The sequence below is a fragment of the Staurois parvus genome, unplaced genomic scaffold (assembly GCF_062004578.1).
Source record: "Staurois parvus isolate SC_StPar_1 unplaced genomic scaffold, SC_StPar_1.0 ptg001316l, whole genome shotgun sequence".
Taxonomy (NCBI): domain Eukaryota; kingdom Metazoa; phylum Chordata; class Amphibia; order Anura; family Ranidae; genus Staurois; species Staurois parvus.
This window is the reverse complement of record NW_028319112.1, coordinates 4,043,172-4,060,697: the sequence shown is the minus strand read 5'-3', so window position 1 is coordinate 4,060,697 and position 17,526 is coordinate 4,043,172. Positions and strand designations below refer to the sequence as shown.

Below are 17,526 nucleotides of genomic sequence, written 5' to 3'. Positions count from 1 at the left end.
TTCTAAATCCAAACAGGTCGCAATTTAATGCACTGCATATATTATTATTATACAGGATTTATATAGCGCCAACGGTTTCCTCAGCACTTTACAATATAACGGGAGACAGAACAGTAACAATACACTTCAATACAAGAGGGATAGGAGGGCCCTGATCCTGGGAGCTTACAGTCTAGGAGATATATACACAACATTGCAATGTGAACAAGGTACATAGAAATGAATTGTTTTCTAGGTGCCCCTGCAGTGACCTGCGTTGATCAGGTGCCAAAAAACGCAGGTCGCTGAACGCATGTGAAAGGCTTGCTGGTTGTTTTCTCCGTCTTTGAAGGGAAGAAGCCTTCTGCTTCTCCTAGACCTTGTAGGGTTAATCTCCTCAGGAAGCTGAGAGGATGGACAATCATGGACTTGGTTAATAATGGGCTTGCTCGGTTTCCATGGTGGTGGGTGAAAGAGAGGCTTGGTTCACAGGACTAGGCCTTTCCAGGCAGCTGTGACGCCAGGCCTCTCCCCCTGCAGTCTCTGTCTTCTCAATGGACTGATGTCATAGCTTGTTCTGTTTCCATGGCGGGGGGATGAAAGAGAGGCTTGGTTCACAGGAACAGGGAGCTCTGCAAGCAAGCCTTTCCTCCTCTCTGCCTTCTCAATGAAGAAGCGTGGACAGGTGAGTATAAAACTTTTGGACCATGCTGCTGGATGTAAGATAAAAGATAATTCTAGGATAGTTAGTTCAGTTATCCTTTAAAGATGTCCACCTTTTGCAGAAAAATGTAATAAATGCACCCACTTTTATAAAAATAAACAAATGTGCATTATAAATCTTTTCCATTGAAGCCTGCAGAGCATTGCACCTGTGATGAGTTCAACTTAGGTGCAATGCACAGCTCCTGCATTGTTTACATCCCATCCCCAGGCAGGGTTGGACCTCCTGTTAGAGGGCTGGAGGGAATAAACACTGGACTACAAATGTGCTGATGTCACGGCATGTGTGCCAGCCAGGGATGTGCTCAGGCGGGTTCAGACATGAGTCCGAACCGGACCCAAGCTATCCCGTCAGAAGGCTGTCACTGCGGACAGCCAGTCATAAGGCCTCATGCGCACTGGGCATTTGCCCATTTCTCCTTGACGCCTTTCCTCTTGGCAGCAGCGTGCTTGTGGACATGTCTATGTGCGTTTAGGTGCCTCAAGCACTTAGACATGAATTCATTTCATTGGCCGGAATCATAATTTATTCTGGTCATTGAAATGAACTAACGCTCAAGCGATTGATGCGCCTAGCATTAACGCACATTTACACATGTCAATCGCTTTTTCTGCCTAAATTCTGCTGCTGAACATGCTGGCAGTGGGGGGTTTTCTGCCTCTAAGTGCCTGCACTCACCGGCCACTTTATTAGGTACACCTTGCTACTACCGGGTTGGACCCTCTTTTGCCTTCAGAACTGCCTTAATTCTTCATGGCATGCATTCACCGAGGTGTTGGAAACATTCCTTAGAGATTTCCATCATGTCTATATTGACATGAGTTACTGTTGCCTTTCTATCCTCTCTGCCCATTCTCCTCTGACATCAACAAGGCATTTTTGTCCACACAACTGCCACTCACTGGATACTTTCTCTTTTACGGACAATTCTCTGTAAACACTAGATATAGTTGTGCGTGAAAATCCCAGTAGATTAGCAGTTTTTGAAATACTCAGACCATCTTGTCTGGCACCAACAACCATGCCACATTCAAAGTCACTTAAATCCCCTTTCTTCCCCATTCTGATGCTCAGTTTAACCACTTCCCGTCTAGCCCAAGTATATAAACTCCTGGACGGGAGCAGTGCCGGGGACGGGTGGTCATTTATAAACGTCCTCCCCGGGGTGGCCGTTTATAAACGTCCTCCCCGGGGTGGCCGTTTATAAACGTCCTCCCCGGGGTGGCCGTTTATAAACGTCCTCCCCGGGGTGGCCGTTTATAAACGTCCTCCCCGGGGTGGCTGTTTATAAACGTCCTTCTCGGGGTGGCCGTTTATAAACGTCCTCCCTGCTTGTGTGTACTCCCTGGGAGCGCGCAGCACTGCGATCGGGTGCCCACTGTGTCCGGAGGACACAGCGGAACACCGATTGCTGTATGGGACCTCTGTGTGAGGTCTCGATCATGTGATCACTGATTGGCCAATCAGTGATCACATGAATAGTAGTAAGCAAGATGTCACTTCTGACATCATTGCTTACTACTAGTGAAATGTGTGAATGATCACAGAGGTCACATGGTACAAGGCTATTCACAACAGCCTTGTACCATGTGACAAGCTGTGACCAATCACAGTTCGCACAGTATTTCTCAGTAACTGCAAAAATGCAGTAAGAGAGAAGGAGAAATGATTGCTTTTACAGCCTTTATGGTTGAAAAGCAATCAGTGTAAAAAATAAAAAATTAAATCTTCATCATCCCCCACAAGTAGTACAGTGTCACTATGGTGACACTGTGCTGCTAGGGTGACAGTTTGTAAAAAAAAACCCATAAATAATAACATAAAATAAAAATGTAAAAAATGTTTTTGAAAAGGTATAATTTTTGGTTATAAACTAATCTGGGTTTTTTTTTTTTTTTTTTACTAAAAAGATAACTGAATAAATGTTGGCCAAGATTTATGAAGAAAGATTATTTATTTGCAAAAATTTATAAGAAAAACTTTTTTTTAAACTTTTTGGACTTTTTCATTTATATAGCAAAGAAAGTAAAAATCCCAGTGGTGAATAAATACCACAGAAATAAAATTTTATCTGTCTCATAAAAATGCTAAAAAATTAATATGGATACAGTGTTGCATGACCGCGCAATTATCATTCAAAGTGTGATAGCACTGAAAGCTGAAAATTGGCCTAGACAGGAAGGGGGTAAAAGTGTCTGGACTTGAAGTGGTTAAACTTCAGCAAGTCATCTTCACCACATCTAGATGCCTAAATGCATTGAGTTGCTGTCATGTGATTGGCTGATTAGCAATTTGTGGTACCAAGCAATTGAACAGGCGTACCTAATAAAGTGGACAGTGAGCATGCATGGAAACATAGGTGAACATGCAGGGGCATTTAGAGGCAGAAAAAAATACCAGATTCCCCAAAGAGCAGCAAAAAAAATGTCCAGTGTGCAGGAGGCCTAAGCATTCCCCACCCCACAGTTGCATGTATAAACGCCCCTTGTACACATATGACTTTGAGGTGCGGAATACCTCAGCCACTTATGATTGGCTATTTGCAGTGACAGCTTCCTTGCTGGATAGCTCAGATGACTTTGGACTCATGTGTGAACATGCTTGAGTCCATCTCTAGTGCCTGTAAGTCCCTCTGCTGCCATGGCAGATGGGACTTGTAGTCTTCCCATGCCCAGATTCCAGTGAATGGATGATATTGCTGAGCTGGCAGAGTCACGCACAGCCTTGGCTAATTTTAAAACAACACAGTGTTGCAAGGAGAAGCATCTGACAGTTCAGGTGATTGGCGGAGGGAGTTGAGGGTGGGGGTTGGGGAACGCGACTAAGTGTTTCATGTAGCACACTAAAAATGGGTGTAATATGAAATGTGGTCTCAAACAGGGAGGAACTCAGGTGGGTTTGGATAGAAGTTCAAACCCACCTGTATTATTCTGCCAGGAAGCTGTCAACGTGGACAGCCAATCATAGGAGGTGGAGACTTTCCCCTCCCCACAACTGCACATATGCAAGGGGCATGTATACATGTGACTGCGGGATGGGGCGTGCCTCTGCCGCCTATGAACGCCTGTTTGCTTTGGCAGCTTCCTGGAGGGATAGTCTAAGCTACAAACATCAAAATCAACACAAGGGACATAACTTACACTTAGTATGATGTGACCCTTGTGCTGATTCTTCTTGAGTTAGGAGTAATTTTCATCCCCCCCCCCCCCCGCCGCCATAATCTTCTGGTGCTATCTGGAGCTCTCATCAAGAGAGCTCAACTATGCCTGCCCTTTCCCCCCCACTGTGCTATTTATTGAAGCTGTACTATAGCTTATGTGATGGTCCATTCACATGTGATTTGGGAAACTGTTTTCCATGTGCGTTTCCTGCATGCAAACGTGCTGCCTTTGCAAGACACCTGCAGGTACCAATAATTGTTAATGGCACCCCAAACACATCTCACAAACATAGCCCATTTGCAGCTACCAGACCACATGGTACTGCAGTTCCATGGGTTTTGGTGCGGTGTGGTTTGTAAAAGTAGTGCTTGCACTACTTTTTGCACATTCCAGTGTGTTTTACAGCCCATGGGCTGTCAAAACGGAATATGGACCTCTAAATTGGGGACTGATAGCTCCTTCCACCTCTGTACAATCAGCTTTGGATTTACCAAAACTATGTAATATGAGGACCTATGTAAACTTTATCTAATCAAGTTGTATCCATCAGACAGACCCTTGTATTACATAGTCACTGGTAGATCTAAAGGAGATTGTTCATATCTGGGGAGCTTCATGCTGACTTTTTTGCTATACAGCACCAGGGACATAACTTCAGCAAGCTATAGATTACACAATTTTCTTTCACAATTGCTCAATTCTCTCATCAACATAGTCAGTGTTGATGCTGGAATCCCTCCTGTAGTGCTATTGTGTTCTGCCGGTGGGAAGCCTTTCCTGCTGGCAGAACACAATGATCACTGCTAGCAGCAATAGCAGCTGGCAGTGTTTGCATGCAAAAAAATCCAATAGGCTGGTTGTACAGATGTCAATTGATGGGTTGCCTTGAGTACAACCAGCCTGCCCATAGATGGATTGAGTTTCTGCAGGTCCCATCTATGGCTGGCTTTAACTACTGCATGTTGTAGAAATCCTTTTCATGCTTCCACTGGGTTCCCCCACAGTGCAGATCTTCCAGCATTTTGGTGGGTAACTTCAGCTGCGGTGAATATGAAGGAGTTGAACCACTTGCCAGCCCCTTCCACCTGCCATTCATAGAACTCAAAGTATTTTTTCCAAGTATGCATTCTGTGAATAGATTATGTGAGGGTGAATGGCAGAATCTGCCCCCTCCAATGACAAAATACTTTGCATTCATAATTGAGAGTTCAATATATAAGACATTAAATCCTGACTCCACCCAAAACTTGCTTTTTGTGGAGCTGAGTGGGCTTAGAACATTTAATCATCTGTAGGTTGTTCATTGCTGCCTCTGTGCCCATTAAGGAGATTTATCCTGACCACCAACTTCAGGCGAGTGATTTCAGACAGAACAGGAAGTGAGAAAAAATCTCAATGGGGGGCCTGGAAGCAATTAGAGCCGGTTCGCATCACATGCAATCCAGTGCGTTTTTTGTCAGCATCAAAAATGCATGTGGTTTCCAATTGCATTGTTCACACCAGTGTGGTCAGCTCCAGAGAAAAAAGTAGAACATGCTGCATTTTTTCTGCACTGAACTGTACTGGAATGTGGCAAAATGCATCAAAAATGTACTGGAACACACACACGGCCTTATTTAAAGTAACACTAAAGCTTGGGTTTTTTTTTCTAAAATAAAAAACATGTCCATACTTACCTGCTCTGTGCAGTGATTTTGTACAGAGCAGCCCCGATTCTCTTCTTTTTGGGTCCCCTCTGGCGCTCCTCCTTTGCGAACAGTGCCCGCAGGGAAAGCCTCTGGCCCTGGGGGCACCTCTGTGTGCTTGTCCCTGAGCGCTGCTGCTCTATGCGTCCCTAAGACACATAGAACCCACGGCTCGGCCCTCTCTCTCCTCATTGGCTCACTGGTTGTGATTGACAGCAACGGGAGCCAATGGGCTCCCATTGTTGTCTCAGCCAATGAGGAGGAAGAGTCCACAGACAGCAGAGGCTGTCATGAACATCGCTGTATCGGAGGGGGCTCAGGTGAGGATTGGGGGGCTGCTGAACACAGAAGGTTTATTACCTTCATGCATAGAATGCTTGAAGGTAAAAAACCTTGAGCCTTTAGGACCACTTTAACTGCTTTCGCTCCTCCCTATAGCAGAAATACTTCTACAGAGTGGCACGGGTGCGCAAAATCACACACACACACATATATATATATATATATATATATTTACACGTGATCTTGTAGTTCCGGGTAGGGGGCGCGCGCCTCCTTTCACGGCCTCGGCTGTCAATCATCTGGTCCCGTCGGTGATTTCTCACCAGCACCGGATGATCGCCGACGGGGGAGAGATCTGTGTACTTTATACGGCGGATACTGTCAGCTCCTGCCCAGTGCTTTGTATGGCTCTGCATAGCAGAGCCATATAAAGCAGTGTGCTTACAGTGAAACACAGCACACAGCCTCATAGTAAAACAGCACACAGTTAACCCTTTGATTGCCGCACATGTTAGCCCCTTCCTGCCCAGTGCCATTAGTACAGTGTCAGTGCTTTTTATTGATCACTGTATTGGTGTCACTGGGGATGTCAGTGACACCAAGTCGGTTCCCCCAAGTGTCAGAATGCCCGCTGCAGTCCTGCTATAAGTCGCTGATTGCCACCATTACTAGTAAAAAAATTAATTAATTAATAAATTCCAGTATATATACCGCCATTTGAAACACTATAACTTTCACGTAAATTAATTCATTTACACATATTGGCATTTTTTTTAGCAAAGACATGTAGCAGAATACATTTTGGCCTAAATTTATGACAAAATTTGATTTTTTTTAAATTTTTTTTTTTACTGGACATATTTAATAGCAAAAAGTAAAAAATATTGTTTTTTTTTCTCAGAATTGTCGGCCTTTTCTTGTTTATAGCACAAAAAATAAAAACCGCAGAGGTGATCAAATACCACAGAAAGAAATCTTTATTTGTGGGGAAAAAAGGACGTAAATTTCATTTGGGTGCAGTGCTGCATGACCGCGCAATTGTCAGTTAAAGTAACACAGCGCCGTATTGCAAAAAATGGGCTGGTTAGGACGGGGGGTAAAAACTTTGGAGTGCAAGTGGTTAAGGTGAAGAAAAAAAGAGGGGAAAAAATGTACTGAAACACACCAAAAACGCACCAGTATGCATATAAAATGCATCAAAAATGTGAATGTAGAAATGCTTCCAGACTGCATTTCTGTGGTATGAACCTGCCTTTGAAAGTGACAAGGATTGTAACCCTTCCTCACTCCATCTATAGGTTGGCCGTACACTATACAATTTTCTTAGAAGTTTCTGTCCAATTTCTGCCCAATTTCCTTTAGATTTACCTTCAACTATGTAGTGCAAGGGCCTGACTAATTATTAGTATTATTATTACAGATACTTATATAGCACCGTCAATTTACGCAGCACTTTACATATATATTGTACATTCACATCAGTCTCTAACCCTCAAGGGGCGTACAATCTAAGGTTGGATACAATTGAAAGTGTTGTTTAGGTTTGACTTCATATTATATGATTTTTGGCAAATCTAAAGTAAAATTCTCAAGAAATTGTATAGTGTATGGCCAGCCATAGTTATACTGCAGGTAAATGTTCTGTTTGTTTGCAGCTAGTTCCTTACTTACAATGGTTAGAGTTAGGTGCTACCCTATGCATTGTCCACAATACTGAACTTGTGTTATTTCATGGACATGGTAAAAGTATTATTGACAGTTAAAAATGTGCCCTCTTCCTACGACCACCAACCTGAACCGCCACGTATACACAGCAAACTCTGTACTCCTGCTCTTGGGGACGGACTCAGCTAGGGCTATGGTAACATCTCAGATGTCCTGGAAAATGCACTCCTTGCTGCCTTCAATGGACTGAGGTAGTCCAATGTCACTGGATACAAACAAAGCAAACAGAGGGCGCACCGGCCTAGTGCATTATCGGAAAAAATATTTATTGAAGGGATAAAAAGTAAGTATCGTTCTCACAATTGACATACAGGTCAAAGGCACATCACACTAAACAGCGGGGTCCAATCCACACTGCTGGCTAATGCATTTCGAGGACTCAGCCTCTTCCTCCGAGCCAACCTGAGGCTCTGAGGAAGAGGTTGAGTCTTTGAAACGCGTTAGCCTGTTAGAAGTCTAGGGTTCCATTTATGGACTTCTATGAAGTGTGGATTGGACACCGCTGTTTAGTGTGATGTGCCTTTGACCTGTATGTCAATTGTGTGTACAATACTTACTTTTTATCCTTTCAATAAATATTTTTTATGATAATGCACTAGGCCGGTGCGCCCTCTGTTTGTTTTCTCTGAACCACCACGTATGCTGATACTGCTATGGCCAATGAGTGCTGTTCATGAAATCCTTCTTTGATTGTACAAGAGGCTTGTGAATACTCCTCTTGGTCTGATATAGCTGAAATGTTTTGTTTTCTTTATTTCATTTACAGTGACATGAGTGTAACCAGTTTTGCTTGTTCTTGCTGGGAGACAGACACACAAATCTATGTACAGCGCTGTAACCAAGGAGGAAATGGCGGCACAGAAAAGTGTAAAGAAAGTCATCAGAGATCCCGGAGCACAAGATGGGAGTCACCTTGTCACTTGGACCCTGGCCGTGTTCATGTGTGTGCTTGGAGTATACATTAAAACCTTACACCCATCTGTGCCTGGCGGAGATTCAGGTACAGTGAATGCTTGTGGCCATGTGTCTGGTATGTATGTTTCCCACAAACATGTGAATATAGGCAGCCTCCTCCCACAGTGAGTGACCTGACTGCAGCCCCGGGCATTGTCACATGGGGAATGGGCCTATGGCTATGCAAATACTAGTTTTCAGAGAGTCTGTATCTGCATATCTAGGAGGGCTTCTGATGACTTTGGAGGGACAGCTCACAACAGTTGCTATTTTATACAGCTGTATTAGGAGTGTGAAAAAACACTATATATCTGCAAAACATGCACATTTCCAAATGTCTACCCCTTTACAGATAGTGTGGGTACAAACAAATACATGTTGATTTGCCAGAAATCCAGTGAGCTCTGAACTTCCCATTGAGAGCTGACAATGCTGCCTTTGCTGTGCTGAAATGTAAACTTTGTTGTCAGCTCTGATCAATTCTCTTATGTTGGACTACACCCCCTCCACCACCCTCTTTTCATTCTATAACAAAGGGGAAGATGTTCTGTAGTCTAACAGAAGAAAGCTCAAGAAGGTCCAGAACTCATTTAAGGTTGTAATCTCTATTAACAGAAATGTATTTTCATGACCAGCGGTCATTGATGCATAGATGCCCAAGCCGCATTTAGCAATGTTGGTGCATTTTGGTTAATTGTAACTCTATAGCCAGATTTAGGGCCGGTTCACACTATAGAAACGCAGTCCAGATGCATTCCGGATGCACTTTGTATGAGTGTTTTGGCGCTTTCTAGTGCATTTTTGATGCGTTTTTGACGCGTTCCAGTTTTTCCCTTCTGTTTTTCTTCAACGTAAATAAGGACATGTGTGTTCCAGTGCGTTTTTGGTGCATTCCAGTGCATTTTTGATGCATTTTACCGCGTTCCAGTACAGTTCTGTGCAGAAAAAATGCAACATGTTCTACTTTTTTTTTCTGCAACCAGAACGCACTGGAACTGCAAGTACTGATGTGAACTATGACATTGACAACTATATAACCTACTTTCTGTGCATTTTGGATGCAGAAAAAAAGCAAATGAAATGCATGTATTGTGAACTGGCCCTTAATGTTTTTATTTGGTACATTCTGTCTTTTTCCGTGGGGGTCACATATGTGCATGTGCTGGGGGCATGCAGCAGAAATCCACTATATGTGTGCAGATGTCCTGCCAGGTCCCAGGTGCCAAGAAATTGTAAAAGCAAAAGTTGCTAATTTCCGTAATATGTTTATATATATATATATATATATATATATATATATATATATATATATAAAAAAATTTTCAGTTATGACTATTGTGCTTAGGGATAAGTGCTAGGCTTAGGGGTAAAGCTGAATTCTTGGCAGTATGAAAGGCGTAGATTAACTCCTTCCTGCCGGCCTTAGACATATATGCCGCCTCTCAGCAGGTGGGCATTAATGCTGAAAGTGCATGCCGTGCGCACTCCCACCACAGCTAACAGAAAGCTTCTGATCTCTGTTTGCGATCAGGAGCTTTCCAAACATGTGACCTCTGTGACAGCCAATCGCGACAGTCACATGATCAGAAACCCTGACCCGCCTCCTAGCTTCTGTAACCCCTTAAAGCACCAGGAAGCACCAGTGTCAAGGGGTTAATGCAGCTTTGTAATCCTTAATTCATCATTAAATGTCATTTTTAAATGAATAACTTTTTTTTTTTTTTTTCAATTACCGTATTTTTCGCTCCATAAGATGCACCTGACCATAAGACGCACCTAGGTTTTAGAGGCGAAAAACAAGAAAAAAAAATATTCTGAACCAATGGACTGCAGACACAGTACAGGAGATGACCACAGACTGCGGACATAGTACAGGGGATGACCAGAGACTCCAGACACAGTACAGGGGATGACCAGAGACTGCGGACACAATACAGGAGATGACCAGAGACTGCGGACACAGTGCAGGAGATGACCAGAGACTGCGGACACAGTGCAGGAGATGACCAGAGACTGCGGACACAGTGCAGGAGATGACCAGAGACTGCGGACACAGTGCAGGAGATGACCAGAGACTGCAGACAGTGCAGGGAATGACCAGAGACTGCAGACAGTGCAGGGGATGACCAGAGACTGCAGACAGTGCAGGGGATGACCAGAGACTGCGGACACAGTGCAGGAGATGACCAGAGACTGCGGACGCAGTGCAGGAGATGACCAGAGACTGCGGACGCAGTGCAGGAGATGACCAGAGACTGCGGACGCAGTGCAGGAGATGACCAGAGACTGCGGACGCAGTGCAGGAGATGACCAGAGACTGCGGACGCAGTGCAGGAGATGACCAGAGACTGCGGACGCAGTGCAGGAGATGACCAGAGACTGCGGACGCAGTGCAGGAGATGACCAGAGACTGCGGACGCAGTGCAGGAGATGACCAGAGACTGCGGACGCAGTGCAGGAGATGACCAGAGACTGCGGACGCAGTGCAGGAGATGACCAGAGACTGCGGACGCAGTGCAGGAGATGACCAGAGACTGCGGACGCAGTGCAGGAGATGACCAGAGACTGCGGACGCAGTGCAGGAGATGACCAGAGACTGCGGACGCAGTGCAGGAGATGACCAGAGACTGCGGACGCAGTGCAGGAGATGACCAGAGACTGCGGACGCAGTGCAGGAGATGACCAGAGACTGCGGACGCAGTGCAGGAGATGACCAGAGACTGCGGACGCAGTGCAGGAGATGACCAGAGACTGCGGACGCAGTGCAGGAGATGACCAGAGACTGCGGACGCAGTGCAGGGGATGACCAGAGACTGCGAACGCAGTACAGGGGATGACCAGAGACTGCGGACACAGTACAGGGGATGACCAGAGACTGCGGACATAGTACAGGAGATGACCAGAGACTGCGGACACAGTACAGGAGATGACCAGAGACTGCGGACAGTACAGGAGATGACCAGAGACTGCGGACACAGTACAGGAGATGACCAGAAACTGCAGACAGTGCAGGGAATGACCAGAGACTGCAGACAGTGCAGGGAATGACCAGAGACTGCAGACAGTGCAGGGAATGACCAGAGACTGCAGACAGTGCAGGGAATGACCAGAGACTGCTGACCTTTGGGGAGGGAGGGGGAGCGGGTACCTGAATTTGACAGGTACCCGCTCCCACTTCCGCGGAGTTGCTCTTCGCTCTTCTTCCCGGGCCGGCTTCTGTGACAGCCGGGTGCCCACTGCGCATGCGCGAGAAGCGCTGCGCTGTGTGAATGGCCCGGCGCCTTCTGGGACCTGTCATGTGTCCCAGAAGACACCGGATCATTCACAAAGCGCAGCACATGCGCATTGGGCACCCGGCTGTCACAGAAGCCAGCGCGGGAAGACTGTGCAGCGCTGGAGTGAGGAACAGGTAAGGCCCTGCAGGGGAGAACAGCTGAGCGGCCGGCCCGGTATTCTGACATGGTGGCAGCAGAAATACCGGACCGGCCGCTTTATATTCGCTCCATAAGACGCACTGACATTTTCCCCCCTTTTTTGGGTGGAAAAAAGTGCGTCTTATGGAGCGAAAAATACGGTATATCACACAAGAACAAGTACATTGCTTCATTGTATAGTAGAAGTACAGCTTGGTAGAAAAAAACAGTGCTTGGAGAGATCTATAGAGCAATCTGTGATAAGAGGACAAAATATATGTTACTGCTCCAATTTTAGATATACTATAAATATATCTTACACATGCAGTATAAGGCCACGTTGACTTCACACATAGATAAAGACATTTCAATAAAGATTTTTTTTCTGTAGCTTATTCTTTCTCCAGTTAGCAATCAGCAGATACATTCCATTCCTGTCTGTTTTATCTGGGGACAACCCCAAACATTTATAATCCTTGCTAAATAAAAGAGATAGGTGCCAATTAAGCATGTACCATTTGCACAATTTTGCATACAAAAAGAATAAAATTAAAAGAAATAGAGAGACAAAATAGAAATTAAAGAATAAGAACTGGAATAGAAAAGAACAATGGGGAGATCATTGGTTTTGTCATAGTATGACACTGAGCACACAACATTTGTCTCTCAGCCTCCAGGGATTGTTGTCCTATTCACACCAAGTCTTCCGTAGCCTCCCTAGCAGTCTGATTATGTCAGCATTTCTGTGCTCAAAGCGGTACATTTTTTTTCATGGAAATATGTCGTTTTTTTATTGTAGACCTGTAATTTTTAGGAATAACTCACTGAAATCTGTCCGAACAAGAGTCTAGTAAACATCCCGGGTATGTTAAAATTTGAAACACGAAATCATAAATTCTAATAAAAAATAATAATATAATAATAATAAATTTAATTCAATAATATAATCAAACCAAAAACACTGAAATTTGACATATAGCGCCAAGTTTGCACATCACTGAGCAAAGTCGCAGAATCGTTTTCAGTGCCTGATGACAAATTTCCTCACTAATCATTACCACTCAATTCTGCAAGTGCTTCTGATTTACTGTCGCTGTTCTCTAGCTTTTGACCTAAAGGGACGCTGTTTGGACGCCATGGACGTTTCTCAGTTTCCAGGCAGAAAGAACAGTAAAAATGCAGGCAGGGCACAGGACAAAGCACTAGGGACAAAATGTATGTGAAATGGTTTGATACAGTAATGTTTTACTATGTGATTTTAGTGTATTTAGTGAATGTCACTTTTTGACATTTTTAAATTTCCCGCCGGTTCCGTCCCCGTATGCTCTGAAGTCACAGGGAACGGAACCCGGAAGACAGATGCCGGCATCGGCCGGAGGAGATGGCCAGGGACGCTGCAGGGGGGACATCGCGGGAGCGCAGGACAAGGTAAGTGCAGAAAGGATCCTGGAGCAACGCTGCAGGGTAATCCCGAGTGTAGCTACACTCGGGAATACCTCCAGGGAGGTTAAGATGCCACATTTCCCAGACTTTTTTGAACTGCTCTAGTGTTTTGCACATTAAATGTAATTTTTAAATGCAAGCAAGTACCTGAACTGGAACTGGTATAAGCTCTTTGCAGTTCCTGTACAGCAGGGCTGGATTGTGAGATGAGGAAGGAGCCAATCAACATGCGTACTGACAAGAAACATGCTGATAGGAGGAGAAAGCAGAGTGCCAGAGAGATAAGCTCATCACTGTGGTGCTTCTATTTCACTGTCTAGTCACAGGTTGGGGTAGGTCTAGGATGACCTTAGCTGAGAGGAAATGGGTTAAATGATGCTGGCATCAGCCTGAGGTTATCCAGCAGCAGAAATAAAGTATGTGGATGATATCTCTGGACTGAAGCTGGTTTACTTTATTTGTCCAATATTCAGTTATTTATCTTTAACTTGTTTATTTTTGGTAAGAGTTCTGCTGTAAATTAAGCTTTGGTTTAGATTAAACTAAAGTGCTATTGGGGGCGTGTCCAAGATGGCGACCGGAGCGGCCGCATAATCCGGAGTTCCGCCGCCGACCTATACAATCCGCCGCCATCCGTGCTGCTGAGGACTACGGCGGAGCGGCTGGAGCCTTGGGTGCTTCCCCTGTGCCTGGGAGAGGGGCCCCGGAGGATATCTCTGACATCTGTGGCGGCGGATGCGCGCGGCCTGGTGCGGCCGCATGGTTCGGGACTCCGGAGGTTAGTGTCTGCATCCGCTGCCATCCGAGTGGCGGCGGATTTCCCTGGGACATCGGTGACACCCTCTGCATCCCCTGGGCCTGGGGGAGAGGCGGCGCAGAATATTGCCGTTCCCTGTGGCTGCGGCCTACTGCACCCGGTCCGGACCTCCTCCCCCTCACATCCGAGCCACGGTGAGTGCAGGAAGCTGGTGGATACTGACCATCCTGTCCCCCTTCGGTGACTCGGGAGACGGGACTCCTGCCCACCACTCCAGGGACCCCCTTCCTCTGTGTTTGCGGCCTTTTCTGGGCCCAGAAGCCCACTGAGGCCTATATACTGCCCTGGAGGGGTGCATGGGCTGACTGGATTTACCCTGGAGGACTCTTGGGTCATCATGAGGGATCCTCTGACCTGTGCTTGTTCCCCCGTTCCTCCCAGATCCTGGAGCTATTAATGGGGTGCACCACGGCCTATGTCTACTCTACATCCTCACAGCTTGCTAACTGTATTTACAATATAAAGTTTTCTCGGATAAGCTTGATAGCGTTTATGTAAATACAACCCTAGACCTGATTCGGGCGTTATAGGTCCCCTGGGGTCAATATCTCCTTTTGTTATTCATTTTTCAGTTGATCACCCCCAGGAGACTCCCTGTATGCCGTCCACCAAGAAAAAGAAGGGACAAGCTCAAAAGTCCCTCACGACATATCTACTTAAGACACACGAGATTTGTAGCATGTCTCCAGGTGACGCGGAACGAGCATCCCCATCCGCACCCATGCAGGATCTCACAGCTCCCTCATTAACTCTGGTCAGTGAAGATGCACAACAACTTACAAAGGGCGACCTGGAATCTTGCTTGGAAACCATGTACACCAAACTGGCCGCCAAATTTCAATCAGAATTACATAAAAGCACTAATGTTCTCTCTCAGGAAATAGCCACATTGGGCTCTAGAACCGATCGCTTGGAAACTAAACATGATGAACTTAGCCTAGCCTATGGAGACCTTTCCAGAGAGCATGATCATCTACAAACGGCCTTTTTACAACTGCAGGCACAGGTTGAGGACCTTGATAATCGCAACCGCAAAAATAATCTGCGAGTCAGGGGAATTCCGGAATCTGTATCTGATCTCTCACAAACCGTTACCAAGCTATTCAAATCCCTCCTTCCCGATCGCAGCCCCGGGTCCTTTGCCTGTGATCCCATACATAGAGCCCAGCGCCCTAAACCTCCTAGTGATAAACCGCCTAGGGACATTGTTTTGTGTCTAAAGGATTTCCTGACCAAAGAAGACATACTCAGAGCTGCTCGCAATACTCCAACGATCTCCTTTGAAGGCTCGGTTTTACAAATTTTTCCAGATGTTTCTCCGGCTACTTTGGAGAAGCGCAGGAAAATGAAGGAGGTTACAACGGCTTTCTTTTCAGCTCGTATCCGTTATAAATGGGGCTTCCCTTTTAAGTTGATAGTTCCACATAATGGGAGCACATATATTGCTACATCCCTTCCTGAAGGCAGAGAGATCCTGACCAAGTTGGGCCTGGCGGGTGCCCCATCGCTTCAGCGTCCTCCTTCTACACCTCATGTCTCTCCTATCTGGCACACTCCATCTCCACGGAGGGACCGGAGGAGGGCCCGACAAGAACTAGGCTGATGGGACCATGCCTTCCTGCCTATTATTATTTGTATCAATGTTCCTGGTCTGCGATTTCCCTTAATTGGGATAGGAGGCAACCCACAGGGTTTCTATTTTTCAGCATCCCCTACACCATGGGGATGTGTGTTTCTGTGGACGCTATTGTGCTGTTTCTGTGTTGCTATAGACTATGTATACTTTCTCGTTGATAACTGGATGTGTTTAGGCCTAACAAGGGTCTTCGGGCCCTCTGAATATCGCCCACTGATTCATGGTCTCACGACTCTTGGACACGTTACCCCACCCTGCCTCCTGACATGACCGGAGGAATCGCCGCCCGATTGTGGGGTGACGGCTCCGTTTTTCATGTATTATGGAGACAGGGTTTGGGCCCGATTGGCCCTTTGATGTTGAAATTTATTGTTTTTTCAGGTACGGCTAATTGCCTGCCTGATCCATGTCTCTCAGTTACTCTTTTCATTGTAGAAGCTATCATTGCTTCACTTTTACTGTTTTTTATCTTTTTTTTCCTCAAAACTTTAGTACATGATATTGGCTTGATGCCGGTGTGTGGACGTCACGACCCCCATTTTGAGGTCTGGATGTCCCCCAGACTGGTAACGCTACCCGTAAGTCTATTTGTTACGGACTTGAAGGTCCTTACATCTAGCCAAATAATTCGAGTATATGTCTTGTCAATGTGTATTTTTTTGCTGACAGTAATAATTTTTGCATATTATGGTGATTCAATGTATCTCGCATAATGTCCAGGGTTTCAATTCGCCAAACAAGCGCAAAACAGCCTTTCTCCAATATAGGCGATTAGGGGCTAAAATTATTTTATTGCAGGAAACACATTTTGCAGCCGCAAAACACCCGACATATTTCCATAAATCCTATAGACAAGGGTATTATACTTTACACTCCTCCAAGAGTAGAGGGGTGGCCATTTTTCTACATAATTCAATCCCCTTTGAGGTTCAACATGTGTACCGTGATCCAGACAGTAGGTTTATTATTCTTAAGGGCACCCTTTCAGGCCGAGAACTTACAATAGCAAATGTTTATGCACCGAATTCGGCACAAGCTACCTTTTTCTCAAAATTTTTTGATGTTCTTGATAGATTTTTGTCACCCCATCTGTTGGTGGGTGGTGATTTCAACCTGGTAGCAAATCCTCTTTTAGACCGTAGCTCACCCTTGCATTCTTCCCACGCCTTCCCAAAATCACTTACCAAGAGACTAGAGGCCCTTCAGTTAGTAGATGCCTGGAGGGCGCATAATGTAGGAGTTAGGGAATATTCATTTTATTCTCACCCACATGACTCTTATGCTAGATTAGACTATATTTATTGCACCCCTATTTTATTAGCAAACTCTAGGATAGCTAACATCCACTTGAGTACTTGGTCGGATCACAATATTATAGCCTTGTCTATCACATGTATGGGACTTGCACCCACTCCCTTCTCATGGAGACTCAATGATTCTATGCTTACGGATGTAGACTCCCGCCATGAAGTGGCTACATCTATTTTGGAATATTTTCAGTCTAATTCGACTCCTGATATTTCTCCAGCCACATTATGGGTAGCCCATAAGGCGGTCCTACGAGGCCGCCTTATTTCTATGGCTTCATCCAGAAACAGAAAACGATGGCAACAAATTCTGCTTCTTACCCGTGAGTTGGAAGCACATTACCGAAGTCATATTGCCAACCCATCTCTTCTTAATAAACAGTTACTATCTCAAAAGCGC

The 17,526-nt window shown here is 45.4% G+C and overlaps 1 protein-coding gene across 3 annotated transcripts in view; it reads left to right on the top strand.

The window, feature by feature from the left end:
* The first annotated feature begins 527 nt into the window (after positions 1–527).
* The window catches only part of TMEM260 (transmembrane protein 260), a 153,489-nt gene continuing 136,490 nt past the window's right edge, over positions 528–17,526 (top strand). For all 3 annotated transcript variants that reach the window (XM_089661147.1, XM_089661146.1, XM_089661148.1), the window contains exons 1-2: positions 528–664; positions 8,323–8,556. In XM_089661147.1, coding sequence (XP_089517273.1) covers positions 8,458–8,556 — 99 coding nt within the window. In that variant the 5' untranslated portion in view covers positions 528–664; positions 8,323–8,457. The remainder of the gene's footprint in view (positions 665–8,322; positions 8,557–17,526) is intronic.